Raw genomic sequence first — 27,851 nt, 5'->3', positions numbered from 1 at the left:
CCTGGTTACGACCCTGAATAGAAGCTCTTATAATATATATTGTACATCTTTTACTGAGTTTTGTTAGTACCTGAGAGCGTTTTTTCTATCTGAACACGAGACTTAATAAATCCCCGTTTAATTACTACCTAATCTAATAGAGAGGTTAAGCATGACGTGGGGCATGACGTTAGGCAACGGCAAAGATAACTTCTGATTTTGAGTTCTTTTCTTCTAATTCGTAAATAAAGCACAGAAAAATGGAATGATGTCTCCTACTATTCACTGCAAATATAAACAATTTCACTCTACTGTATACAAAACTGAAGAGAGACGGCAAAAGTTTCATTTTTGCCGTTTGCCGTTTTGCCGTAATCAAACAGCCGAAAGGAGACTGGTGACTGACGTGAGAGGTGAGTGAAAATGGCATTGGCCAGCGGAGTTGCGTCCATAGCAACGCAGGGAAATAGAAAATGGCGGAGATATGTGGAAGGTTTACTAGTTTGCTTGTTTTGACCTAAAAAATGGATCAGTTTGGAACTCTTGAACTCGGGTAAGAAAAATATACATATTTTACTAAGTACCTGGAAAAATGTTATACATCTAAATCAATCAAGGAAGCCAAAAATGTCCTTCAAAGTGATAACATTGTTGCACGGATAATTTTGGGACATGTCATAATAAAAATGTACTGGGACGTTAAACTGTTGCCCGCTGCAGTCAAAGAGAAGTACATCTAGCTAAATGAAATACAAAATTTATGACAGATATGACGGAACTCCGTCATTTTGATAAAGCGTTATCATATTTTTCTCCAAAGAATATAATACAACTCGTATACAAGCAGGGATGTAAAATTGAGCTAATATATGTCAGCTAGTGGAAGTTTATCTGCCTCTAAATATGGTTTATAAGCCAGCAAGCATTTTCAACAATTATAGTATAAATTCAGCAAAATGGTAGTGGCGTTGTTAAAACTGATGTGATGTTTTAGAGTATTTGTTTGGGTGTTGTACAGAACATGAACAGTTTGTGTTTGATCATTTGGCCAATTGTGCCAGCTTTATACACAGCTTGTAACTTGTTTGTTGTATTTAAACCCTGCAAGACTTGAATTGACAAACTGTTAAGGCTGTTGATATATTTGCAAGGGTCTCAAGTTTGGCTTTATAATAATTGATACTGAATTTTGTGTATATAGTACATGTACCATATTGAACTTTCCAGATCTAGAGCTATCCCATTACACCAACTTTCAGTGTTATGTGCACAGTGGCTTTCTAACGACATCCATCTTTCGATATTCTAAACAAGCAAAACAAATCCAAATCTACCAATCACAACCCACTATCATGACCTTCTGAACTTGTGGGCTCATTTGCATGAAACCAACACTGGTATGCATTGGTTTTGATTGGCTCATTTCAAACAGCACATCAAAAGACGATGTTGAAAGATAGATGTAGAAAGATAGCAGCAGCTGGTATGCATGTAACACTACGGGTATCGAATGGTCTTTGCGAGCATTCACAAGCATGTGAGCAGAGCGTTTTTCTCTGCAAGCACAAGCATTGACAAAAGTTAGCCTTGCGAGTAACGAGCACTTTTCAAAAAAGCTACCTCCACTAAAAACCGAGCACGCGAGCACTTGTAAAAATTTGCGACCACGAGCAAATGAGCACTCACTAAGATTTTGCGAGCATTGCGAGCAGAAGCCTAATTTTGTGAGCACTGCAAAATTGTGATAGACCATTCATGACCCCAAACACTGAAAGTGAGTGTAATACTCCCAGTATTCAATTTGATTTCCAAGTAAAATGTTTAAGTTTTTGGGAAAAAGGAAGACACATATTGACTGGTCAATAATATGCACTAATTTAATTGTTACATCAACTTGTTATGTTATGTCCTTTTACCATTTTAATTCAACTAGGTGGGCTCAGGGATACAATGGCTCCCCAGCCTTATTTGTTAACAGAGACACAGTCTGCTTTGTGTGTGGAAACCACATAAAGTTTGTAAATACAAAAGATAAGAGAGAGTCAGTGCTTTCAAGTCCTGGAGATGGAGTTGGTGCTTTTGCTGTGAATTCTAACTATAGTAATGTTGCTTTTGCCGAGTTGAAAGTCAGTCCCAGGCTGTTTGTCTATGTCTTTCCTGACTTCTCAAGACCACGTGCAATTCTAGAAGGTGAGATTAATGATATTTTTTGTAACTTACATGTATGTCCTACTGTTGATCTTTATTTCCTTTTCTTAGATATTAATTTTATTTTTATGTATTGTTATAAGTTACCGGTACTAGTACACTACAGTACTTATGTATTTTTTGGTGTGCTTTAGGTGGTGCAAGGCTAAGTTATTCCTGTATTGCATTTGCAAACAACAGTACCATTCTAGCAACACATTCAGGCATTCCAGACTTTCAACTAACTGTCTGGTAAGGTTTAAACTGTTTTGTAAGTTTCTCACAAGTTTTAAATACATGTGTATGTATTCGAAATTATTATCAAAATCTCTGTGTTGTCTGTCATGTTAAACAGTGTAAATATCAGATATTGACACTTGGCTCAAGTCAATTCCAGTTGTTTTGGGAGTCCGGTGTTTCATCCTCCTCCCAAAGGTGGTGTGGGGCGAGGAACGCGGGCTCACAAAACGGTTAGAAAACAAGCCTATGGTTCACCCTGTTAGTAAAGAAATTGCAATAATTTGCACAAAAAAGTTTTTTTTTTCCTGCATTTGCTGTCAGCATGAGTTGCATGCTTTCTTCACAATAAATTGTATTGTGTGGTTCCAGAAAATGTTCATACTCCCCACAGAAGGGATTGAAAATTCCTGGGGGTGGTAGGCGTCTCAAAGGCCAAAAACTTTAAGGAAATGTTTGAAGATTTATTGGAAATATTTCCAGAGGGTGGGGGTCTTAGGAAAAATCCTTTCCGCGGGGGAAGTATGGATAACAATATTGTTTATGGAACTACACATTTAATATCTGGTACAATTATATATATATATGTCTTGGTATAAATGATCTTGCTTTTGTTCTTTGTAATAACAAAAGTAAATACTGGTTTTGTTAGAAGTAAAATATGACACCATTAACTCATCTAGCTGTCAAGAATGTATCTAGGATGTAAATTAGGCTATCTTATATTTTATTTACTAGTTTAAAATTGACCATGGATTGTTAAAAATTTCAGGAACTGGTTTGACAATGTGAAGCTGTGCTTAATTGATGTGGGAAGGCATTTGTGTTCTGGCTTGTCATTCAATCCAACAAACTGGCGTCAGCTGTGTACTGTGTCAAGTGACGTATTAACACTGTGGAATATTGGCCAGCTGAACACCAAGTACTCCTTAGTCTCAAGGTCGGTATTTTTCCAGATGATTTTACTACATAATTTAGTGTTTTGGTTTGTTTCTTAAGGGTTGCATGAAGCTCGTCATTAGGTCAGAGCTTATCCCAGTTATGGGATTCTAGTCCATTGCAGGGTTCATCCCCAGCAGTAAATTTGCTAGTACCCATTTATAATACACCTGGGTGGAGAGAGGCACTAGGAGAGTAAAGTGTCTTACCTAAGAACACAACGCAGTGCCCCGGCCAGGGCTTGTACCCAGACTGCTCAATCCAAAGTCCAGGCACACTTACCCTTTGGCCACTGCACCTCTAATAGACTTTGTTTTTTTTTTTGATTTCTCAAATGCTTAATTTCTTCAACCCTCAGATTACTTGAACCAAAAGTCATTTTCCTTCAATTTACTTTACTAAGTTAAACACTGCAATTTTACTGGTTATCCCAATTTCTTCAACTTCCATTAAACCAATATTTGTTTGCCTTGGAGGTTCTAAGAAAATTGGGATTTCATTCAAGTGCTTTTAAACTGACGCATCATTGTTATGTTGTAGTTCTCTAAGGCTCCCTCAAGCTGATGGCAGTCTAGAAGACGATGAATTTGAGGACTTGGGGCTGTCTGTTAGTCGTATGAGCCATCCTGAAGGATATAGAATTACTAAAGCAGCTATTGCTGGATTAATTGGAGAGGCTGTCAAGGATTATGAACCAGGTTGGTATTGTGTCTCCACAGTACAATTTACTGAATGTAGTTTAGAAAAGTAATCAAAGTTCTCACATCTGAATATTAAGTGCCATATATTGTTTAAAAAGTTCCTTATGTTTTGGGCCTAGCCCTTCATCAGTGGAAAAGTCAAGTTGATTTACGTTGGAACTATTAAGACAATATGGCACTTAATACTCGGATGTGAGAATTTTAATAATTATTATTTTTGTTTATATAAGTACAATGGCCATGCAGCACACAGAGGGGTAATGAATGGTCCATCCCAATTTTGCAGTGCTCGCAAAATTTCGCTTCTGCTTGGAATGCTTGCAAAATTTTAGTGGGTGCTCGTTTGCTCGTGCTTGCATATTTTTACAAATGCTCGCATGCTCGGTTTTTAGTGGAGGTAGCTTTTTGAATAGTGCTCGTTGCTCGCTCTGCTCACATGCTCACAAAGACCATTTGATACCCCTACACAGGATTTTTTTTTCATCAATTGGATATAATTTTGTTTCAGATCATCTTGAATAACTGCCAAAATCTTCTTGCAGACCAAAATACTTTGAGGAGAATAAAACATGACTGTGTTGATTGAAAAAACATTTGTGTTTGGAAACACTTGTCAATGAAAATTCTTTATTGGTGGGGAATCCAACCAAAAAGCTAGCATAGGGACGACAAAATTTTTAACTCAGGGTGCGTTTCTTTGGGAAAATCCAAAATTGGATCATTGATCTCAGATCACACGGATGCTTTGCTCCCAAAGAAACGGAGAATTCGAAAATGGAGTTTTTGCCATGACAACCCCATAAACACATTTCATGCAGAACATGAAATATCAGCACAAATTTATTTTCCATTGAATGTATCCTAGCAAAAATCATTTCAGCATACAAAATATTTCCCAAAAATCACACGTCGAAATAGTTCTTCTTAAGCATCAAGCGAGAACGCATCTGAGAGCAAAGAATGTTTGCAAAATGATCAATGCAAACTTCACTCGTGACAATTTCAAAAGGATACAACTTCTGTAGGCACACGGTGGCTGTTCTAGAAAACCTTTATCCAGTTTAAAATGACACTGGACTTCATACTGATCAAGCAACCATTTCCTTTTATCGTAAATTATTTTTGTATTTTGATCGAAATAAGCGCCTAAAAACTTACCGTATGACAGTGTTTACAAAGAGTGAAGCTGTATTTTCACAGCAAAGACTGCTGGGCCAATGTACTTTTTTCGAATCCTTTCCCAAAGAAAAGCATGGATCATGAATCCTAAAAATCCAGATTTAGATATGATCTGATGTATCCACCTGAGTGTGGATTCTTCAGATCATTGATCCGAGATCTATTAATTCATTTTCAGATATAGGTAAAGAAACGCAAAATCCATTTTTGAATACAAGAATCCGGATTTGGATTTTCCCAAAGAAACACACCGTCAGAGACCCACGACCCCTTGCTTTGAAAAAATTATAGTTAAGGCCAATTACTGTCAATGGAAAACCTGCATATGTATGTTTACTACTAACAGTGAGCATAGGTACATTGTAGACCTACACTGTTGCTAATGAGTAGCCTCTCTTGTTCTTCCATAATTGAATACTCTGTAAGTACTGTTGATACAAACTCAGATCATTCTGAATACTCTTTCTGTTGCAGGCGAGAAAAAGGAGAGGTATCAGCCCATCAGCCACTGCTGGACACCAGACAGTAAATTGTACTGTGGCTGTAAAGGAGGTCAGGTCATTTGTGTTGACACGGAAACCAATCGAGTTACCATTGTATTAAACCCAAGTGTTCAGGAATCAGAACGGGACAGAACAGAGACTTTATCTCTGTTGAGAAAGACAACTATGGAATCTATAGCAGAAACTGAAGAAGACCAAGGTAATATTATTTATTGGCCAGGGTTTTTTGCAATTCAGTTTCCTTTCCTTTTTTAATTTTCATTGGAAAAAGTATTGTGCGCCTCATTTATATTGTTGTAAAAATTTTTCTTTCAAAAGGAAATAATCTGCTAAAATATGGTCAAATTCATATTTTCTAAATTATTATTTTAGAATATTCCTTCTTCTCTCGACTCTGTTTTTAATGTGTTTTAATGTTTTAATGTGTTTAATGTGTTTTTATTGTGTTCAATAAAAAATCAACTACATGTACCAGTACATGTAATATCAGTATACGACATATGACAATTATTTCATAGTAAGGATTATCAACAGTTTCATTTGCCAAGACCCAATTTGTAACACATGGAGAGTACTAAGTGATGTACACTTAATTTTAAGTTTTGATGAGCATGAAGTTTTTAGTCTCACCCCCCCCAATACTTGTTCTCTCATGTTTGCAGTATGTGTACAAATGAAGACTGTGGAATTACAGTGTATGTTGAAAGATTTTTAATTCATTAATTATTTTTCTTGTTATATGCAGTACCTGATAATGAAGAGAAGCCCAAGGAAACTGAAGCAGTTGATGTAGGACCAGGCTCGGCAGATTGTCTTGCCTTGCACAAGAAAGGACTTTATGTGGCTGGCCAGGTCTGTTATGATCAGACTACAAGTCCTCTTTATTAATGTATTAACATTCAAGTTACAGCAGATATGATCATCAAGGAGAAATCTCCAAAGGAGAGTTGCTGGCCAATTGACCAGAACTCAGTAAAAATATTTCATAATGAGATTTGAAAAATAATTCAGGGTGCCACATGTTATTATTTGTTGTTTGAGTTGTTTATATTTGCCATAATTTACTTTCCAGAGATCCCCCAACTTTGTTAAGCAATACTAAGTTCAAATTATATAGTGATGATCCAAGCTCATCTCCTTTTATGCATTTCTCAAATTATTGAACTTATTTTCAGAGCTCTTTATCTGATTTGCATTTGATTTTGAAGTGGATTTGATCTCTTACAGAATGGATTATTAAGGTGCTTGGACATATCAACCTCTGAGCCTAAAGTTCTGGAGCAGATAGACATTGGTTGTGCAGTGACTAGTCTTAACTGGTCACCAAACTATCGTACGATGGCTCTTGGCAGCTCTAAGGTATGAGAACTACATCTAAGAGTAAAGTAAGTGATATTTACACCTGTAAGTGCAGTATGAAAATAGACAGTTCATCCCTTCCTTGATATACAGCCTGGTGCAAACATAATAGCAAGTTTGGGAGAACTTGAAAAGTTTGTGTGAACTAAGCTATAAAACAACTCAGTTTCATGTTTGCAGCAGGTAAGGTAATGTAGAAATATAGCTGATGCCAGATAGAGTACATGTATGTGTTGTAGTTCGAAATGATTTTCAGGTCAAAATGATTTCAAACTAGTTTGATTTGCATTTTTTTTGTTAACAGTTATGGTAATAAAATTAATTTGGAACAAGGAAGAATACAAATCAAACTAGTTAGAAATAATTTAACCTGAAATTCATTTTAAACTACAACATATGCACATCTTTAACCAAAGTTTTATAGTCAGTTATTAAACAAGTTGAATGATTGTCTGGTATGACTTTAAGTCAACATGCACAAGGGGAGGCATGGTAGCTTAATGGCCTGTTAATTGAGGAGCTTGCAAACATCATACAGTTATAAAATTTTAAGTCAAAAGGTATGATTTCTCCTCTTGATCAGAATTTTTCTGATCACAAAGAGAAATCATACTTTTCGACTGCCTGATGGGTAAAACCAAAAGTTAGTTAAACTAATTAAATAAATATGATTTTATAGCTCATTCATAACATTATTATTTTTTCAGGGATCTGTCCATCTGTATGATTCTGAGGGTTCTGTGTCAGAGCTGTTTGATGTTCATAATGCTGAGTTTGTTGGAATTGATTGTCTTATGGCAGGAACTCAGTACTGTGTGGTTAGATGTTCTTTCAAATAGCAACACTTAAGAAATCTGTACAATCATACATGTTTTATAAATGATATTGTCTTTGTTAAAGTACTCCTACGTGTAGCTATAGTTATTACATTTGACATAAAGTATGTGATTAAAATTCAAGGCTGCAAAAAAAAAAACTTGTAAGATGGGTGAAAAAGTTTGGACATTTGAATGAAACCCCTTTGGTTATGTGTCATATTAATTTTCCCTCCTTTTAGACTAATTCACTTTTATTTGATATATTATATAGAAATGTGTAGGTCTCTAAAGAGTAGCATCTTTATTATGAACTTATTCATCTTACCTGTTTTCAGAGTTGTAAAGCAGATGGCCTGTTAGAAGTGTGGGATATTCAAACTAGCAGTCTTGTCAGCAAAATCAACTTGGATTGTCAGGTACAGTTTATTAGAAAATTTACAATAATCTACATTGACATTTTGCACTGACTCAGACTGTTAAAATAAAAGATCTAGTTTAAAAGCCTTGCAATGTGTTTATTTGCATCATGTTGGAAACAATAATCATAACAATAAAGAGAAATTATTTTAACCAGAAAAAATAGAAAAGCCCATAATTTTCACGTCTGTATCAGCATCACTATGATCCTTGTAAGTTATATCAAGCCATGTCTTCTTTGATCTACAGGCTTCATGTATGCAGTGCAGTCCATCCTCCAGTACAGTGGCTATTGGTTCCATGACTGGCCATGTGTACTTTGTAGAGATGACTGATGTAGAGAAGCCACGCCTTATTTACAGAAGTCACCTTCACCATGGTCCTGTTCTACAGCTAAGGTGTGTTTGAGCAGGAGCCCATCAACTGGAGCCTCCATACGTACTGTACCCTTGAGTCAACCCTTTCCCGTATATTTTTATTTTTAGAAACACATTTCCCGCGAAAACATTGCTCCTGTGGTCAGACCACATGCAGCGTAGCTAGGGCGACGATGTAAAAAAAAATGGCGGCCAATGTCGTACGCACATTCCCTGTCCGTTTTCCTTTATAACTTTGCTTCTTTCTTGATTTTACAGCCGAGAGAGCCTGGTTTACTCGTGAATGAATAACAAATAAAAGTTAATTAATAAACCACTTTTTTGTCCTTGAAAATGAAGTCAGTTTAGCCGTCATGCCGTTGATCGGAAATATGTAATTGCTTCAGTTGCTTGTTTGAATCTTACCGATTTCTGGTTTGCACGGACTTATTACATGCAGTGTTAAACGTAAACAGTACTGTGAGATTTGACGCTGGATTTGTAAGATCTATTCCCGAACGAAAGCAGAAATAATTTAATATGGGCCGAGCTCTGGCAAACGCGTGTTCTTTGATTAGGCGACGAACACTACAAACGTGATGACTTCGATGTACATTTTGACTATCCGTATGCGCCAAGATCCAGCCAATATAAGATCATCATGCTTCGAATAAAACCTCAGGAAAATGATATGTGTTTGTTTCTTCTAAAGTTGCAACTGGAATTATGGTAGAGATCGTTGAGTCGCTGTTGCAGAGGTGAGATATTGCGCATCTTACAATTTTAAAAATATACGCGTACAGGCCAACGGCCTGAATGTTACATCTTTCTTCGGTTAGAGACCGTGTGATCCGCTTATTTTAATCCCCGTACATTTCTTTCGCTTTGTATGTTTCCAAAGAGAACTCTATGCCTGTACTATCTAAAGCCGAATGGGCCGTTTAGCCGGAACGGCTGTTTAGATTTTTATTCTAATGTTTGTCTAGTGTCTTCGCCACGAAGGGTTCACAAGCTAGCGCTTGTCTGAATTATTGTCACTCAGAGTTTTGAATGCCTTGTAGAATTTGATTTGCAATGTGTTGGTACAGGCCAAAGTGCGTACCTTGTTTATAAATTTATACCATTGATACCTCCGTTTAGTGTGAATGTTTACAACCCAGTAAAATTTATTGTTCACAACAACGATTAGAATCGATCAACCTTTTATCAAGCTGCCTTCTTATCGGAAGAATTACACGGCAAATAATATTGACCGATCGGTCTCGGCGCCTTTCGATTCGAATAATTGTTCTTACTTTTTTGACAGACCTGTACAAAATTCCGCAGTTTTTAGTCATAGCATTACTTGATGTCTTCCTTCGAAGAAATACTGAATTTAGAGGACGACAAGTAACAACATTCTGCAGTCTTTCCTTCATTGTCTTGTTTCGCTATTGTTTTAGATATCACAGCTTGCGTAGCCACAGCGGAATGCGACAAATGATTGACAGAGGTGCGAAATCTCCCGCGCGAGACCCCAGGAGATTAGTTCTAAAAATAAATTAATACGGGAAAGGGTTGACTCCAAGGGTTAGTATGGGAGATGAAGGCTCCAGTTGATGGGCTCCTGGTTTGAGTGACTGCTGTGCACGTGTTATCAAGGGCTCCAGCACCTGCTGGAGCTCAGCTGACTGCTAAGCTGTTATGAGTCACCAGCTTAAGTTCATGCAGCTCCCATTAAGGGGATGGGTAGCATGCTGCACAAGGGCCGCCACCTACTTCAAATCCGGCTTTAGTTACTGTAATCTCCAGTTATCCTACAGTCAGTATACAATAATATGTTTCTGCATAAAATTATCAGATCATACCATTCTTCATAAATATGAACATTGATTATCTGAACCTGGATTTTTCAGATTTTTCTTTTGTCTGGGCTTAAATTTTGAGCCTCTCTATGGGTATTTCTGGTGTAATTGAAGAGGCAAAGATCACCACGGAAAAACGAAGATCTGAAGATTGAAGCGAAGATCCGAAATTGACCAAAATTAGCGTGATCAAATTGAACACAAAACTCGTAAACATTACAGAAAATATCTGTAATTTCTTAATTTTGGCATTATTTGACCACATCTCACGGAAAAAAAAACGAACGAAGATGAAACGAAGATCTGCCTAAAACTGATATTCAATCCAATGATGTTATCTTCTTTGGTTGTCCTCATGTTAATCCTTTTTGTTTCACTTTTCTTTGTAGTTATGACTGGGGTGGTCAGATGTATGTGACAGGCTCTAATGATGGTCATGTGTTTGTGTGTGATGCAAGAGTTAGCAACAACTTCAAGGTTCTTGGACATTTAGGTAAACACTGAGTGCCATTTCTTAGTTCAATTCTAAGTTGTTACTTTTTTCTTGCCTATAACCCATGCCGAAAAATACCAGATATACCCTGGGTTGATGCAAGCCTGGGGCTTATTAGGGGTTTTGGGTGGGTTGGTAGCTGGACGATCCTATATATGTTCGTTAGAAATCCCGGCCAGGTGCCATATGTGGGTTGAGTTTGTTGTTGGTTCTCGCCTTGCTCTGAGGGTTTTTCTTCAGGTACTCTGGTTTTCCTCTTCCCGAAAAAATCAACAATTCCATATTTCATTTCGACCTGGATAGAGGGCCCGCGTGAAAACCATGTGGCTTCCTCTCTAAACGCCTAACTATAAAATGATGTTAATTATTGACTTCTTGTTTTCTTGTCAATAAAGATCTGCAAGGCACAGTGTGCTCAATAACTACTTTCAATGCTCGTGAAAAAGATGGCCAAGGACCTTGGAAGATTGCAGTGGCGTATCGTACAAGTGATAACAAACAATTCGCAACAAAACTACTGGAATTTGAAATCACCACAGACATTTTGAATGGTATGTTCAGTTAACAATTAGGCCACTGCGCCTCCCAAATAATCATAATGTATATATTCTCAAATATGCCACAGGAGAGTCAATGCGTCAAGTTTTTCACTTTGTATTACAAATTGAGTTTGTTAGTTAAGTCAGTCAGGCAAAGTGAACCGTTGTTTAGTTTACTCGCATACACGTGGTATTTCATGAAAAGGTCAAGGAGGGTGTACCGGTAATTTAATTTTCTCTCAAGCACCAGGGTGTTTTGGTATTTACAGATTGAAAAGAGAATTTCCTTCCTATCTGGTTTCTGGTTAAAAGTTGGAACCACTAAGATTATTAAACCGATCAATGAGATTTCAAGCGAAGGTTCTAATAAATTTGCTATTAATGGAGGTGTGATTTATAAAATCAGTTAGTTTCATCGCAATATGTGCAATCACCGTCTGTGTAGATCCCATATCTGAAGAGTACTTTCTTTGTGATGACAATCCTGTGGATTAATTTTAATGGAAATTGTTGTTGCGGAAGTAGAACGAGATTGCAATTTCAATTTGAGCCACGTTTACCTCTATAACACAAGAATTTCAATGCGGCCCACTATCCTTAACATTGCGCGCAAATGAAAAAAAATATTAGCTATTTTCTGCAACCTTCTGGTTATGAAATCTCCACCTCAACAATTTTAAGTTTACAAAATGTCACAGCGTGTGTCCGGGCAATTAAAATCTCAATATAACTCCTTTATTAAACTTTTTTTTCTTTGTTGAACAGGAGCTAAGGAAGCATTTCTGAACAAGACTCTTCTGTACAGAGATGAAATGGTGAAGAAGACTATTCACGACTTGGCATCTCCGTGTTACAGTCTAGTGTTGACCAGCCCACAAACTGCTTTAACAGTGGCACATGCGAGAAAAGAGATGGTCAGACTTACCCTTAGTGCAGGAGAAGACAAGGTAACAGGGCTTAAGACTACTCAGTTTTTCTCTCCGTTTGTGATAATACCTGTCTGCTTCCCTTCGTCCAATTGTCCACTTGTAGATAATTCTGTTAAGGTGGTGTTACACGGGACAACCTTGCGACAACGGTTTTGAAAAATCGAACACCGTGCAACATGGTACCGGGACGATTTTTCGCGCAACTTTTGACTTGGCAACATGTTGCGAGTTTTTGAACCCAAGTCAAAAAGTTGCAACGTGTTGCCAACATTGTTGCGCGAAAATTCGTTCTTGCAAGTTGTCCCGTGTAAAACAACATTTATGTACAATGTATCAACAGTTTTGTTAAATAATTATGTGTAATTGTTTCTATGTTCCTCAAAGATTGTACAATCTTGAAAAGACCTTGGGTTTCGTCAGAGTCCTTGAAAAGTTCAAATTTTATTTTGGCTAAAAATACACAAATCATAGCACCAACTTAATACTTTCGCACTATCGCGGGTGAACGCTTTTTTGGTACAGCCTATTGGACGTAGCCGAATAAACAATGGCTTTCTAACCTTGGAAGGCGCAGTGGCCTAATGGTTAGAGCGCCGGACTCCGGAGCGAGTGGTCCGAGTTCGAGCCAAGGCCGGGGTCACTTGTGTTGTGTTCTTGGGCAAGACACTTTACTCTCACAGTGCCTCTCTCCGCCCAGGTGTATAAATGGGTACCGGCGACATAAAATTATGCTGGGGGGGGGGGGGCACCCTGCAATGGACTAGCATCCCATTCAGGGGAGAGTAGAAATATTCCTAGCCGCTTAATGCTACGGAAACCGGGATAAGCTCCGGCAGTGTGGGCCGCTTGGCTCGTGGCTTCTCCTTTTTTTTTCCAACCTTCTGATTGACTGTATGGGTCAAGCCATAGAATTAAGTTTGGTATGTTAGACAGTGACTTAAGCTGTCGTTAGCGAGAAAATCTAGGTGAGCCCTTTCAGCCTTAATGGCAGAGGCTTCCATACACCGACTATAGGTATCTGCCTTTTGACCTGTTCATGTAATAACAATGATTGTTTGTTTTCAGGCTGTTCCACCAGATTCCAAACTGCAGCCATCTGGTTCATTCCCTGGTCATGAGCTGCATGGCGGACATGTCACGTTGTCTCCACATTTAAGGTGGCTCGGCAGCTGTTCACCTGATGGAAAACTTCTCCTTAGAGCTGTTGGTGCACTGGTAAGACGTGTTTATATTTCTTGCTTCACTTTGGGTTTCTCATAGATTTATTGTGGTGTTAGCCCTACGAATTTGGAACTGTATTGAAAAGGAGCAAGATTAATATTTAACGACTCCATTTCATCTACAAAATATTTACGTGCGTCAGAAAAGCTTCATTCGTTGATCTTGTGTAAAAGCTTCAGTTTATGTCTCCTTTCTCTCAAAATAATGAATCGGAAAGCTGTGAACTTGTCGACAACTAGAAGATAGAATTAGTCTCTCCGTTCCACTATGTAATAAAAACTCTCTCATGAGCAGAGTGAAGGACTATACTTTGATCGAGTTTTGATGTATTTTGAACTGAAGTTGTGGAAACCTTTTACTAAAAATCCAACTGTAATACTACACATGCAAGTCTCTTTAAATCAACCATTTATGTACGCATTATACTAAAAGCAAGCGGAAAGCGAGTATGATATCAACTGCTTGTCAGGGAGGTATGATATCAACTGCTTGTCAGGGAGTTCGCACAAAAGTTCATTTACAGCTCTCCTAGTCAGTCAGTAAGGTAAAATATCTGCCTTTGCAGGACCGTACATTGCGCATCTCAGGGCATCATTACAAGCGAGGTGGAGCAAGTCATTTGTGTTTCACTGGTGACTCACAGCGTTTACTGAGTACAGGGGCTGATGGAGTGCTAGCTTGCTGGGTGTGGAACTTCTCATCAACAGGTGACATAACGACACTTTCATCTATTGTTAGCTATTAACCCTATCCAGACGGGGGGGGGGGGGGGGAGAGGGGGCGAAAAGTGCCCACACTGACTTTGAACGTTTATAACTTTTTTAAGATTCAACCAAACGCTGCCAAACTTTGCGAGTTTATCTAAAATTTATTTGGAAATAATTTGGTAGGATCGGTTGTTGTGTCGGGGACTTGACGTTATCATGGCAACGGCATTTTGACAGGCATGTTTCCCCAAATTTGTAATTTGCGTGTTCCTATTAATTTAAATGCAATTATTTTCACATTTTAAGGTTTTTTGGAACCGTTTTATTGATTTTTGAGTGCTTTTCCGTAATTTTGGGTGATTTTCTGACGTTTTGGAAAAGTTTTGAAATCCAAATTGGCGGATCTAAAATAGCGGCTGTTTTGACATCATGATGTAATTGTCACGTGATGTGACGTCATCATCACACGTGACGTATATCAAAAGATAGATTTTCGGACATGGGGTTAAAATACCTTCAGTGGTGGTTTGATTTGGTAGAACGGTACTCCTACGTTTCCGCAATTAGCCGAGACAATAGTGGGCAAACCAATCTTCTGTAGAGGGTTTCTGATGCTGGCAAGACTAAATGGAGTAAGACGTAACGTAACGTAGTAGTGAAGCAGTGTGAAGTAACGTGCATAGACTGTGGTGATCAGTTCCGTCCGATAGCTGACGAAACAAGCCTCGTGCTAACAGATGCACTTTACCTTTTGTTCGTTCAGGTAGAAACAAGGCGACCGCGGCTATCGAGGCTGCGCGTGCGCGGGCCTCACTGCTGACCACTATACGAAAGGACGAGGATAGTCTGGCGGCTCAGCGGGTAGATTTCGTACCCAGACCTCTCTCGCCAGTTGAAAAGGCAAATACTGAGGCGAGCGAGAAACAACAGAAGGTTGTCAAGGATGGTATTTACACTACCCCCACCCCCACCCCCTCAGAGGACGCGACGTGGCTTGAGAAGGCTGTCAGTGAAGTATGGAGAACTCGATAATCTTTACCCTAGAGGTTCTTTTAAGTGTTTTATTTAAACATTATATTCTTTTTCAGACCCAACGTGAAGAGGCAAAAAAGTTCGCCGAAATAAAGCGGAAGTTACGTCAGGAGATCCAAGAATTACGTCACACCGTGCTGCAGATGATGGGCGACAACCAACAAGCACCGGAACTAGAAAGAATGGACAGGCACGAGTACAACTTGGATGTGGATCAGCGGCAAAAACTGGTGTTAGAAGGAGAAGAGAAAATCAAACAGGTTTGATTTGAAAGATCTGTAGCTTAAGCCAGATTGAATAAAAAGCTAAACAATTACAGTGAAAGTAGCATTATAAACCAATTGCTTATGTGGAGTCGAGTGAGCGACTGATATGTGACGAAATTAATGGCTGTCCTCTCACTACAGACGGGTTCTCGGTTGGCGTTGTGTTTATCAGGTCCGCCTATAAACGCGGGAGACCGTCGTTCGAGGACTCGCCGGCAAACCATATTCTCACATACTTAGTATATCTACAACCCCAGTCAAAAATGTTGGGAAGTTGGCTTAGTTTGCGCTCCCCCCTCCCCCCTCATTCAATGTTGAATTATACCAATAATCACACCATATTGTCTATCATAATGTTCAGTAATACTTCAACATTGATATGGGGAGAGGGGGGCCCATACACACTTTGTGCGTACCTATAGATTAGATGTATTCAAAAGTTGTTGAAATCACAGCGTTCATCTCCAACCTTCCCAAGATTATTGTCTTGGTTTGTAACTATGGTAATCTATAGAGAAAGAGGCCGAGCGGTTTAATCATATTAGAGTTTTGTCGTCATCTAACCACACTAAACTAACAGAGACAGTAGGAAAAGGCTGGACGAAAACGTGACAACGCGCGTGGAAGGAACTCGGTAACTTTATACTAAATATCATTTCGGCCCTGACCCTATTAGTTTATTACCGGTTATTATATCCAACAGGTCCGTGATGAGATAGACCTGGCCAATCTTGCTAACCAATACTTACGAGACATGATCAAGAAAGAGTGCTGGGATGCCATGGTCGTGAAGGGACGATCAGTAAACGCCTTCCATCTTCCTCTGTCAGTCTCTAACTACCCGATGAAGGAGCGAACTAAAGCTGAGCTGGAAGAGATACAATATGTCAGTAACCAGAGGAAGATTGAACAGGCTGAGTGTGAGGCCAGTAAGGATGTGGTGTCTGGTCCGACTTCAGCCAGGAACACACCGCTTGTTGGTAAGAGTTTTAGCAAATGTAGGTCTTTCAAATGAAGTATCAGTGAAAAGGAAAAAAGCTAACAGCGAAGTTAACAGTATCTCGCAACTCTCCAAGAATGCGCTCGCATTCCGAATTCGCAGTCGGTTTATCAAGTGTTGTTTGGTTTAATGTTTCTAAAAGTACCTAGATAGCTTCAGATTCTTACTCTCCGTTTCAAAAAGCTTGCTTATGCCAGTTTTCGTGCGCAACTTGAGTCCCAGGGTTTCAAGTTCCTATTTTTTCCTATTTTTTGGCCTGCCTCCTATTTTCTCCTATTTTTTCATGAAATTCCTATTTTTTCCTATTTTTTAGGGTTTTCACAGGTACACAGAAACATTGTGAAATATTTGAAATGAAATTGTCAATAAAATTGATAAATTCTACAAAAAACTGAAACTTCATGTCAAAAAAGACCGCTTTGAAGCCTTTATGAGTGATTTTCTTCTGAAATTCGTGCCCAGACTTTCTCAGTGCTTTTGATAGCATGCAAGATAGTGAGGATACTCTGATGCGAGAGGAAGAAGTAGTAAAAGCAGACTTGAAAGCGGCTGATGAACTAATGATGCCCTTTCAGCAACAGCTGTCAACAAACAAACTGTTAATGTAGCCACAATGATGCTTGACACTGCTAAGACCAAGCGAGACCAAGTAATGCAAAGCTTGGAGAAAATAGGACAAAAGAGAAAACTGTTGACTGACAAACAGCACAGACTGTTAGAAAAGGCCATGTCCTCAACAGCAAATGCTGCCAAAAACGAGAGCAAAGCTAAGGTTACCCAATCTGCTAAAAGACCCAAAACAGTATAGTGTTGGACTTTTTGATTGTTGATTTTTCAAAGTCGTGGTTGCAGGCTTTTATTGTAAGAAAGACATACATTTGGTGAAAGTGAACATTACATTGTTTCGGTTTGTAAAAAAATTAGCTTTTCATTCTCACAGTTTTAAAGGTCTTAATGACTTAAAGTAAAGGCATCTTGTGAAGTATCTAATGAAATTTGGAATCTGGTAATTGTTGTAGGATGAGTTGTGCTTGGTAACATTTGTTTATACGGCAATACATTGTGGATGTATGCCATTGTGCCTGTTAAATATTAAAGCGTTGGGTTGTGAAACAAAGTTGCTGTTGGGAGTGTTAAGAGGATAGAACTCAAAGAAATCCTCCTATTTTTTCCTATTTTGGGGTGAGAATTCCTATTTATTTCCTATTTTTTGGACATTGTCATTCCTATTTTCCTATTTTCTAAGTGCCATTTGTCACTTGACACCCTGGAGTCCTTAAAATCGTAAAGCCAAGACATGGAAAGACCCTGGAAAGTGAATTTGGTGTTTGAAAATCCTTGAATTTTGTTATCCTCTCAAACACTCCAGCATTTCAATATGAAAATATGATGATGATTGTGGTGCGTAATGTAACAAAGTTTGGACGTTGGTCCTTGAAGATTCGTGAATTTTTGGCGAACTTTTGGTATGAATCTGAACGTTACATGTACAAAACACTGTAAAACACAAGATTTTGCTGCCTTTGGCCGTTTCTTCATTCAAATTTTACGACGATATAAAATATTCTTAGTTTCCACTAACCCTTTTTGATCAGTTCATAATTTGGGCTAGCTCCTGTGTTTCTTCTGTTATATTTGTCGCTCATTTCTGTTCTTTTAAAATCAGATGAACGTCACGAGTTTGAAGACGAGGATGCTCTGGCTGAGGATGAAGGAGAGAAGTCTGGGGATAACCCTGCTACATCCGGGAGTCGTGGCACTGCTTATGGTGGCGGAAATGAACTTTTTCAGAGTCAGTTCCAGCTCCACACGGTCCAGCAGAAACTCAATCAAATTGTTTTGTTACAGGTAGAGATAATATCAACAAACTGAACTTAAACAAATAGCTGCCACTATGTTTTCTTGCCTTCACATTAATTAGTCTAGAAAGAGTAAAGAAAAATTATGTGTCCAGTTGCAATTTTTTCCATTCTATCCAGTAAAAAACTGAAAATTATCTTCCGTTCTATCTTTAATTCAGTCAAATTCTAGAAAACAGCAACTAAAGGTGGCTCGTAATTATTTAGACATTCCCTTTTGGTATTCTATCGCATTCGTACCAATAATGTTTAGAAAAAACTTTAAGAACAAATTTGTATATGCTGTACTAAATAATGAACAAATTGAGGTCGCTGTGACGTCAAAATTCTTTGCCATGGAAAAAATATAGTTTTGTCTAACTGACAAAACAAACATTACAATTAAAAAAAAAAAACAAGTAGGTAGAGTTCAGCTCCATTTAAATTTATGAAAAAGTAACGTACCTTGCAACCCTGCCCTTACTTTTGTCTTTTGTGCAATAACACAGTGATTAATGAAGATGAATTGTTCAACAATGACACGAGCATGGGACAAAGAAAAAAATCTGAGTCCCCGACTGGAATCGAACCTACAATGATTATTGCCCTATTATTGTCAATGTTCCACATTTTTGTTTTTATTTATAGTCTAGCAACCCTAGTCTAACAAATGGCTGTTACAAAAACTGTATCTGTTGCAGTTTGCTACAAACTTGTTTACGCTTTCTCTCTAAACCCACACCAGGACGCCATTTATAGAATCAAAGTCGCTTTCAACAAGGAATTCGACGAAGTTTTCAAGCAGAAAGAAGCGGAGATTAAAAGAGTCAAAGAAAAGAACGACAGGATTAGGAAGATTCTAGGTGACCTGGAGATTGATGAGAACGTGTTTGAACCTGAGATGAGTGTGGATGAGAAACCTGAACTGTTGTTAGAAGTGAAGGATGGTGAAGTACCGTTTGAGAAGTATCTTAGTCCTGAGGAGAAGTTACGACTTGAGGAACAAGCAAAGATCGAAGAAGGTTTGTAGCAAAAAATCCGTTCGACCAAAAAAACCCCTTGCATTTCGGGTGGTAGGCCGCAAGCGAGTAATTTTACTGCAAAGTTTGGACATTTTATGGCGTCATTTCTATGTTCTCTAAGTTTTTAGACCATGGAAAAATGTGGTCGATTTGTTTTCACAATAACACTAAAAATTCAGTGGTGAATTAGAGGGAAAATCGGAGCGAAATTGCGCGCAAATGGCTGCTCAAAAAGTCCCTTTTTGCTGAGTGGAGCAGACGAGTTTGTCGGATATTTCGCCCCAAATGGCTCAATTTACATTTATGAACTTGTCGATTTTATTGGAAATGTCGCGATAATTTTCAAGTTTTCAAAACGTTGTCTTCGCGTTACATGCGCGCGCGAGAATTCTTTCAATGTCAATTTCTGAAAAAATGGATACCTCGCTGTTCTGTTGACTGTTTTAATGTTAAAACCATAATGGTATCAGCATCATTACACCACAAGTAGTCTAGTGGATCAATCAGAACTCGTTTTTCGCATGGGTGGCAAGTGCGGGAAAATGTATGCATGTGATTGGCTTAGTGGACGATGTGTTCACTCTGCACGAGGATTTTAAACCAATCATATAACAAATAAAACACACAATTAAATTTCGGTGTTCATTTTCTTTCGTCTTTCTTAGAGCGGCGCTTGGCTGAGAAAGGCGACAATGCACGTGAGCGGGCGTTGATGATGATGATGCAGGGAAGACTAGAAGCCAACCCTGAAGACGAACTGAAGAAAGATCTGGTACCACCCGAGTTCGTCACCAACAAACCTCAAGAGGAATGGAGCGAGGAAGAGCAGAAGGCCGCAAAGGACTTTGAGAAAAAGAAACAACAGCTACAGGAGGACCGGGAAAAATACCGCAAGTCACTGGAGACTGAGCTCAAGAAACTACAGAGTGGAATCAGTGATGCGACCGCCTCGTTTGACGAGAAACTGAGCCAGCTGTTTCAGAGGAAAGTCAAGACAGAGATGGTTATTTATCAGGTTGGTTTTGGCTATTCTTGTTCAATAATTGATTTCACGTCACTGATGCGTTAACTTAAACAATGTAGCCTTAGTTTGTCATTTTTTATTCCTTTCTCCTTTCCCAAATCTTGAACATTTTTTTAATTTAATCCTTGGTAGACTATTTTTTGGAATTCCTTTCTGTTATATATTATTACATAATGATATAAACAATATTTTCTCTGACATGACAGGAAAAATTGTTCTCAATCTACCAGATGAACCAGACTTTTTAATTCTTTCAAGTCGACGAAGTTTGCAAATTTTCCTTACTGGAAAATACTCGTTTGGCACTAGTTAATAGAAGTTGAAGAATAACTTTTACAATAATTTCACTATTTTTTTTTTCACTGACCAGTTTAGATTTTCCTAATTCACACCTTTGGCTTTTGTATTGATATTTTGACAAGAAGACATATATTGATCACTTTTTTGATATAATACTCATAGGAAGATCTCAAGATCCTTCGTTTGATGGTGTCCGTACTGACTGAAGGGGAGCTGGAGAATCAGGAAGCTGAACTCACCCGCCGCATGAACGAGAAGAGAGAAAGAAAGACTCAGACAGCTGGAGCCTTGGCTGAAGCCAAGCGTGAGGTGGATCACTTCCGTGACTCGTATGAGATCGTGTCAGCTGAAGATAAAGCGCTGGATAAAGCCTTCAAGAAAGAGTTTGCTGACCAAGATGTACATACAGTGGAACAGTTATATAAACTGTTTAAACGAAGGCCTAGGTGAGGAAAACCCGGTGTTTCCGAGTCGCTTGGTCGTGAAGACGCTTTCTTGTATAGTGTGACGAAACTACTCAGGGTGGGTAAGACGGGGTAGATACTCAAGACTGCGATTCCACGAGTGGGCGTGGTTGTTTGACCGGTGGAATCGAAAAACAGTAGAGAGACTTCACAGTCTACGGTTTTGTTTAATTCAATCAAATAACGCCATAGCAGAGTAGGTTTCCAATCCTTGTCATCAGCTTATGTCAAAAGTATTTTAAACTTAGGCTATTTCCACTGCTACAACACCACAAACTGTAGGCCGCGCAAGTAAGCGGGCCATGCCTAAAAGGCATGTGTTCTGAAACCTAGAGCTCTTGCATTCGCGGAAATGATCGTTGTTTTTGTGGCAAATGCTTTTCTTTATTCTTTTCTCAGAGGTCAGAAACAGCTCAAGGCTGCCGCAGAATCACACGGTGATCTCCCAGAGAGTGGAAGCCCATTTGGTCCCAGGCCGTCCTCCTCGCGCACTAACTCTGTTGCCATGAGGAGCCTGGAGCGAGCAATGGACGAGCTGGATGATGAACAGCACATGCCTGAGGGGGTTGAGCCCGCTGTCTGGCAAAGACTGGTGCAAGCCAGGAGGCAGAAAGTCGAGAGCGAACAGCAAGTACGTTTGTTTATTTTAATCTCTGTTTACCCAACAGTCTTGTGGTATTGAACGTGATGATGAGCAGTACAGTCAACTCTCTCTTAACGGACACCTCTACAAGACGGACACCTGGTGTTGGTCCCGTCCCTGCCGTTATTCAGTCATTTTACTGTAACGAAACTCACTATAAGACGGACACCTCTCTAAAACCGTCGAGAGTTGACTGTAATTTGAGAAATCTTTTTGGCCAATTCCCATAACAACTTAGAGTGAAATGTCCGACGTGGCAGTTCTTCTAGTGAACTCTCCTTCTTGGTCACTCCGTAACCTCTCTTTTTTCTTTGGGAGTAAGGACTGCTCAACGAAATTGAAAACTTCTTCGTATGACTCTGAATATCTCATGCAAATCAATATAAAGCTTCTCTTGTCATCATGCATGTGAATAGATCTTGTGATCTGGGCACTTACGTGAATCACAAGAGCTGAATCAATAGAAGACATGAAACAGTTTTGAAGTTATAACACGTTGGTAATATTTTCCTTTTTTCCTGCTATAGGTTAAAGCCAAGGCACTGATACTGGCTGAAATGAATTCCTTCCTGCAAAGAAGAACAGAAGAGGATGAAAAAGTCAACAGAGGGCTGGAACATACTCTGCAGGAATTACAGAGGTAAAGAAGATACTCCCATCGATATTTACTTTCCAGTCATTAATAATGATTTTTTTTTTCAAATAGCGCTTAATTCTCGACTGACCTATGTGGAGAAATGCGAACTGATGAGTTCATTTAGTGATAGTCATGTTAGGTGAAAATTGATTAAAGGTCAGGCAATTATATCTTTCTAGTGTGCGGAGCCCTTTGGTTGTTGTTGTTGTCAGGGATGTCTGCCTTGTAATATGTCCCTGGTTCCATTGCAGACATCCCGTGGCTCCCCCTTTTATCAATGTTTTACCTTTCTATCCGCATCATCAACTGCATCAATTAAGCAAATGTTTTTCAGTCAAAGGAACTGGTCACCTCTAGTTGTCCCCATTACGGCTAACCTGCGATCAGGCATTCTTTTTTCCATGATTTCAGGTTGCATTACGGCAAGCTATGTGATAACTTTCGGAAAGCTCGAGCTTTTTTCTGATTGAACAGTAACATTCGGGACCTCTTTAAATTGAATCCCAATAACTCGAACCCTCAGTAACTCGAACTCCCGCTAACTCGAACCTTTTTCGATTCCCTTTCAGGTCATTTTCTTACTAATTTTACCCTGGATAACTCGAACTCCCGATATCTCGAGCCTTTTTCGATTTCCCTTGAAGGTTCGAGTTATCGGAATTCGACTCTGTACTTTGACAAAAGAGTACTTGTTGCCAAGTCCGCGTCAGTTAATTGATTCTCGTTCTGCCAGTCAATTCCCAATAATTAACATCTTATTATATTCTTGTTTAGGTTGCGAGATGAGAAAATGAAGTTTCATATCAACTTGGAAGTTCAGTTGTTGCTCAAACAAGGACAGGTTGGTCTTTCTATAATCTAAAAAACTATCGTTCGGTTTGGTTCTTTACATAGTCGACAAGTAACAATTGTTTTGTTGTATTTCAGGTTGAGGTATCTCCAGGCCCTTTCATCACGGACTACACAGACAGTGCTTTGATTCACCGCTCAGTTGTGGAGGATCTTAATGCTCAAATAACGGTAACAACACTTGGCTTCTTATTGCAGTCTTGTTGTTGATGTCTGCTTGCTTACTATTCTATATTAATTATTTAATTCACCTTTCTGTTGAAAGTAACGGTGTTTTGGCGAAATAAAGCGGGACAGGGTTTAATCTATGAAGACATACTCCATCCATATCAAAAAGTGAGCTTTTAGTTACAGAAGTTACCCCCAGTACCTTGAGTGGATTTAGTCCACACCTCAAATTTTTCAAAGCGCGGCTTTAACTTGAAGCTTCTTTTGATCGCCATTTCACCTTGTTACAAGGAGAAACTGAGTTGTTTAATACAAATGTGTGATTTGCTCTGTTGAGATCTCAACTTGTTCTTGACGTATGCTTACTGTTCTATAGACCCTCGGCAAAGGAAAAATTGCCACCATGGAGGACAGCAAAGAATTCAGGAAAGGAATCCATCGATTGGAATGGTAAACACAATTTTTTATCCCATGTGATAATCGCACACTAAAAATAGCTTGCTCAGATTTCTTCGGTCGACGTGTCGCTGGTAGATCAATATGACACAGCAGTGTAAATATTTACTTTGTATGTAAGTATTTATGATGTACAGTTGAATCCCCATAACTCGGACCTCCCGCTAACTCGAAACTTTTTCAATTCCCCTCCAGGCCCCGATTCTTCAAAGGGTGAATAACACTATCCACCGGATAAATTGCTATCCAGCGGATAGGTGCTCACGAAACATAGTACGTTATCCACTGGATAGTGATTTATCTGGTGGATAGCGTTATCCATGCTTTGAACAACCGGGGCCAGGTCATTTTGATTTCCCTTTGAAGGTTCGAGTTATCGGGATTCAACTGTAAATATTTACTAGTATATAATAACCATAAGAGTATTGCCGTCGTTTGCAGGGAACACAAAAAGATGGATATGCAGTCAGAGGATCTCCAGGCCAAGATTCGTGACATTCAGTTACTGAGAGTCACCAAGGAATTGCAACAGGTTAGAATAGATACTGATAGGTTGCTAAGCAACGGTGACGTGTCCTTATTGCGTCAGGCTATAGTTGTGTTGTGTTCGTGAGTAGTCGTGTGGCTTGTGATTGGGTCATGACAGTCAAAAACTCTTCGGCTGCTTCACGAGGATTTGTCGAGAACAGCAATTTACTAGTGCCTTGAAAATTCTACTGAAGCAATGCATTGCAATGATAAAGAAAAGTAACTTTTCACTTGCTAACTTCAGTAACTTTAGAATCCCGTTCTCTTTTCTTGCTTCTCGCGATGATCTATAAAGAAAAGTAAGGATAAGTCGTACTTCAGTAACGTTAATGTTAAATTGAACAAGTTACCTTATCAGTTGTAAAATAGGGTTGGTAGCTGTGTATGGTTGAGAAAGATCAAACGAAAAACACAGCAAATACCATAAAACCCAGTTATAAGCCCTGGGCTTATACAACTTCGTAAGGGGTTAATGGGTGGTGGGGCCTATATCCAGGGTGGCTTATAAGCGGAATGAAAAAACGTTTCGAAACGAGCCACGGCAGTGTTAACTAGTGTCATCCAGCAGAGGGGGGCATGCCGCTGTTTTTTTGTTCCCAGGTAGATGGGCCTATAACCAGGGGGGTTTAAGCGGGGGAAAAGAAAACAAAAAATAAAAATAAAAAAAGAATAGAAAGAAATTGAGATTTATAGAAAAATTTATAATTATAACGCACATGGTTGAAGAAATTGTTTCAAAATTCGATCGACAATTTTCCAAAAACTTGTCTCCACTGACTGTTTTAATAAATACATAAATAGGGACAGCTTGTGCTAACTCTTCAAGTAATGTTTGTTTGTTTGTTTTTCGCCCCAGTTCCTCTCGGAAGGTGACCAACAAGCCCGACAACAGCAGGAGATTGAGACTCTGGAGAAGACTCTTACGCTACAAGAAAAGGTCAGCGGTTTCTTCAGAAGAATTGTTGATAGTGCTTTTAAAGCACTAAGGCATAGATGAAAACTGCGGTTGCGTCAGTTAGTACTATAAACAATTTAAACAGGATATTGTAAGAAATAGAAAACAAACGTGAATTGGAAATGTCTTGAGTCTACGGTTTGTTTTTACAAAGCTGTTTTGTGTAGAACTTGTGTTTATTTCCTATTTGTAGAAACTCAGCCGTGTTCTTTTGGAAATTCGCTAATCTGATTAGTTCTCCCATTATTCTAGAAGGTAGAAGACGATTTCACGCGCGTTGCTCTTAAAAGGAAAATTGTTCTTAATTTTGGCTTGAAAATACGTTTAATTTGCCGGTTATGGACTGCAATCTTTTTGAGTGTCTACTAAAACAATAAGACTATTCGCCCTCGTTTTCTTTGAGCGATAGTCAACTTGGCTGCGCCTCGTTGACTACTCGCGGTCTCGTAGTTTAATTGTTAATTAGATAAAAGGTTTGTACCGATCTGATCGCGATTTTTCGGCGCTCATCTTCGGTGTAAGAACCTGTGCTGAAACTCAGCAGTGACGTAAAGCAAAGAAGGACCAAGACAACAAAGAGCCTCAAAACTATATCGAGCAAGAAAACAGTAGCTCGAAAACAAAGAAAAATTTCACAGGTTCTCACACCGATGTAAACCCTTTTTGTGGTATATTGTGGTTCTTACCCGGTTTTCTTTTTGCTTATCGTTCAGATGCATCATCGTAATGTAAACGACCGCAAGGATACTATAAAGAACATCAAGCGATTGATTCGTCGCAAGGAAAAAGACAATGAACAGCTCGACGCTGATTTAGAAGAACTTGCCTTGTCAGTCGCCGAGCGAAGGAACGTCAATGAAGCAAATGGTATGTGCAGTGTTGTTTGCTGCAGTCACTCTTATTTGCTTCCTTCGGTGGTTTCACATCTTGAAGGAATTTGATTTTGTGTTCAAAGTATTGTTTAACTATCGTTTACTTACTACATGTGTATTGTTTAAGTTCGATAACAAGCGCTCTCGAAAATAATCCAACAAATCTCACACGGAAAAAAGCCTTCCGATCAAAATATAAGATCCCCCCTTGATACAAACCATGATCTTGTAAAAAAGAAAGACTGTGTTCGAGCCTAGTGGCCCATCAGGCAGGAGCTTATCCCGATTCCCATGGCACGAAGCGACGCTAGTCCATCACAAGGTAACCCCCCACCCCCAGCATTAAATTCATCGGTACTCGTTCCTACACTGGTTGGGAGAGGGACTGTGAAAATGAAGTCGTTAACAGGTGAAAGATCATGGCAATTTCAAGTGTCTTGCCCGATAACACAGCGCAGTGCCCCGTCAGGTCTCGAATCCGAACCGCTCGACCTGGAGTACAGCGCAGCAACCATTAGGCCACCACGCCCCCGATGTTATATAAAGGACTATTTGTTTACCTCCTACGTGTCCGAGGGCAGACGTTGTTTGAGTGTATTGTTTTTATCGTTATAACTTATTTCAAGACTACAGTAGAGCTTCTTAGCGTTTCGCATCGTTATATCGTATTTGAAAAGTTGCAGGAGGAAGTCTCCTTCTGAATATAAGCCCAAACAATGTTGAAACGAGAATTCTGTTCGATGATCAGCCCCTCCGAGCCCACCAGAAAAAGCCTTTTGAACAAAAATAAGCTCTGAGGTTATTATCAGAGTTTGCAATATTTCAATGTCAGTGCGTTTTTAGACACAGATAAAATATATACATGATCTGAAATGGGCAATCGCTCAACCTGAATGAAGAAATGTCAAACAAGTAAAACAAGTTTTTTTTAATTGTTTTTTTACACAGCTGCTGGTCGGAGTGACACTGGAGCCGAGCGTCGCCTGCAGGACATTGTGGCACGGCGCAAGCTGGTGGACCTCGCCAAAGCGCAGGCGCAGGAGGTGGCGGTGCTGCGGGCAGAAGTTGAACGACTACGCATGCGTACCTTCCCAGCTCTTGTGCAAATTGAACATTAAAAGCTCGCTTGAACTGTAAATAGAGCCAAGCCCAAGAGGTGCAGAGGACATGTAGTATTGAGTTTAAACGAGCACTTGTCATTTTATCAGAAATACTGTATTTAATTGCATTGTGACATCGGTTTACACGTACGGTATTTTCAAACTGAAATTCGTGCCACGTGTGTAATTCTTAACATTTTTAGTTTTAATTTTTTTTGTGGACAACCATTGTTACCTGATGTAAATGTATATAGAACTACCAAGGCTGAAATAAACTTGAAAGAGTGTA

The 27,851-nt window shown here is 39.1% G+C and overlaps 1 protein-coding gene across 1 annotated transcript; it reads left to right on the top strand.

The window, feature by feature from the left end:
* Nucleotides 1-432: 432 nt before the first annotated feature.
* On the top strand, nucleotides 433-27,851 carry LOC144643012 (cilia- and flagella-associated protein 43-like). The gene is made up of 32 exons (XM_078502126.1): nucleotides 433-532; nucleotides 1,913-2,169; nucleotides 2,322-2,418; nucleotides 3,176-3,343; nucleotides 3,883-4,040; nucleotides 5,697-5,924; nucleotides 6,471-6,577; nucleotides 6,953-7,084; nucleotides 7,792-7,902; nucleotides 8,238-8,318; nucleotides 8,569-8,717; nucleotides 10,909-11,012; nucleotides 11,408-11,563; nucleotides 12,317-12,498; nucleotides 13,546-13,695; nucleotides 14,267-14,408; nucleotides 15,172-15,422; nucleotides 15,497-15,700; nucleotides 16,410-16,686; nucleotides 18,373-18,554; nucleotides 19,290-19,566; nucleotides 20,232-20,581; nucleotides 21,053-21,336; nucleotides 21,754-21,985; nucleotides 22,525-22,637; nucleotides 23,409-23,475; nucleotides 23,562-23,654; nucleotides 24,028-24,101; nucleotides 24,549-24,639; nucleotides 25,492-25,572; nucleotides 26,304-26,457; nucleotides 27,411-27,851. The coding sequence occupies exons 1-32, from the start codon at nucleotides 504-506 to the stop codon at nucleotides 27,578-27,580; spliced, it is 5,151 nt and encodes a 1,716-aa protein (XP_078358252.1). The 5' UTR covers nucleotides 433-503; the 3' UTR covers nucleotides 27,581-27,851.

This window comes from Oculina patagonica, chromosome 2 (genome assembly GCF_052425735.1).
Source record: "Oculina patagonica isolate OP01 chromosome 2, crgOcupat, whole genome shotgun sequence".
Taxonomy (NCBI): Eukaryota; Metazoa; Cnidaria; class Anthozoa; order Scleractinia; family Oculinidae; genus Oculina; species Oculina patagonica.
Note: the sequence above shows the minus strand (reverse complement) of the source record. Positions and strands in the feature narration are given on the sequence as shown.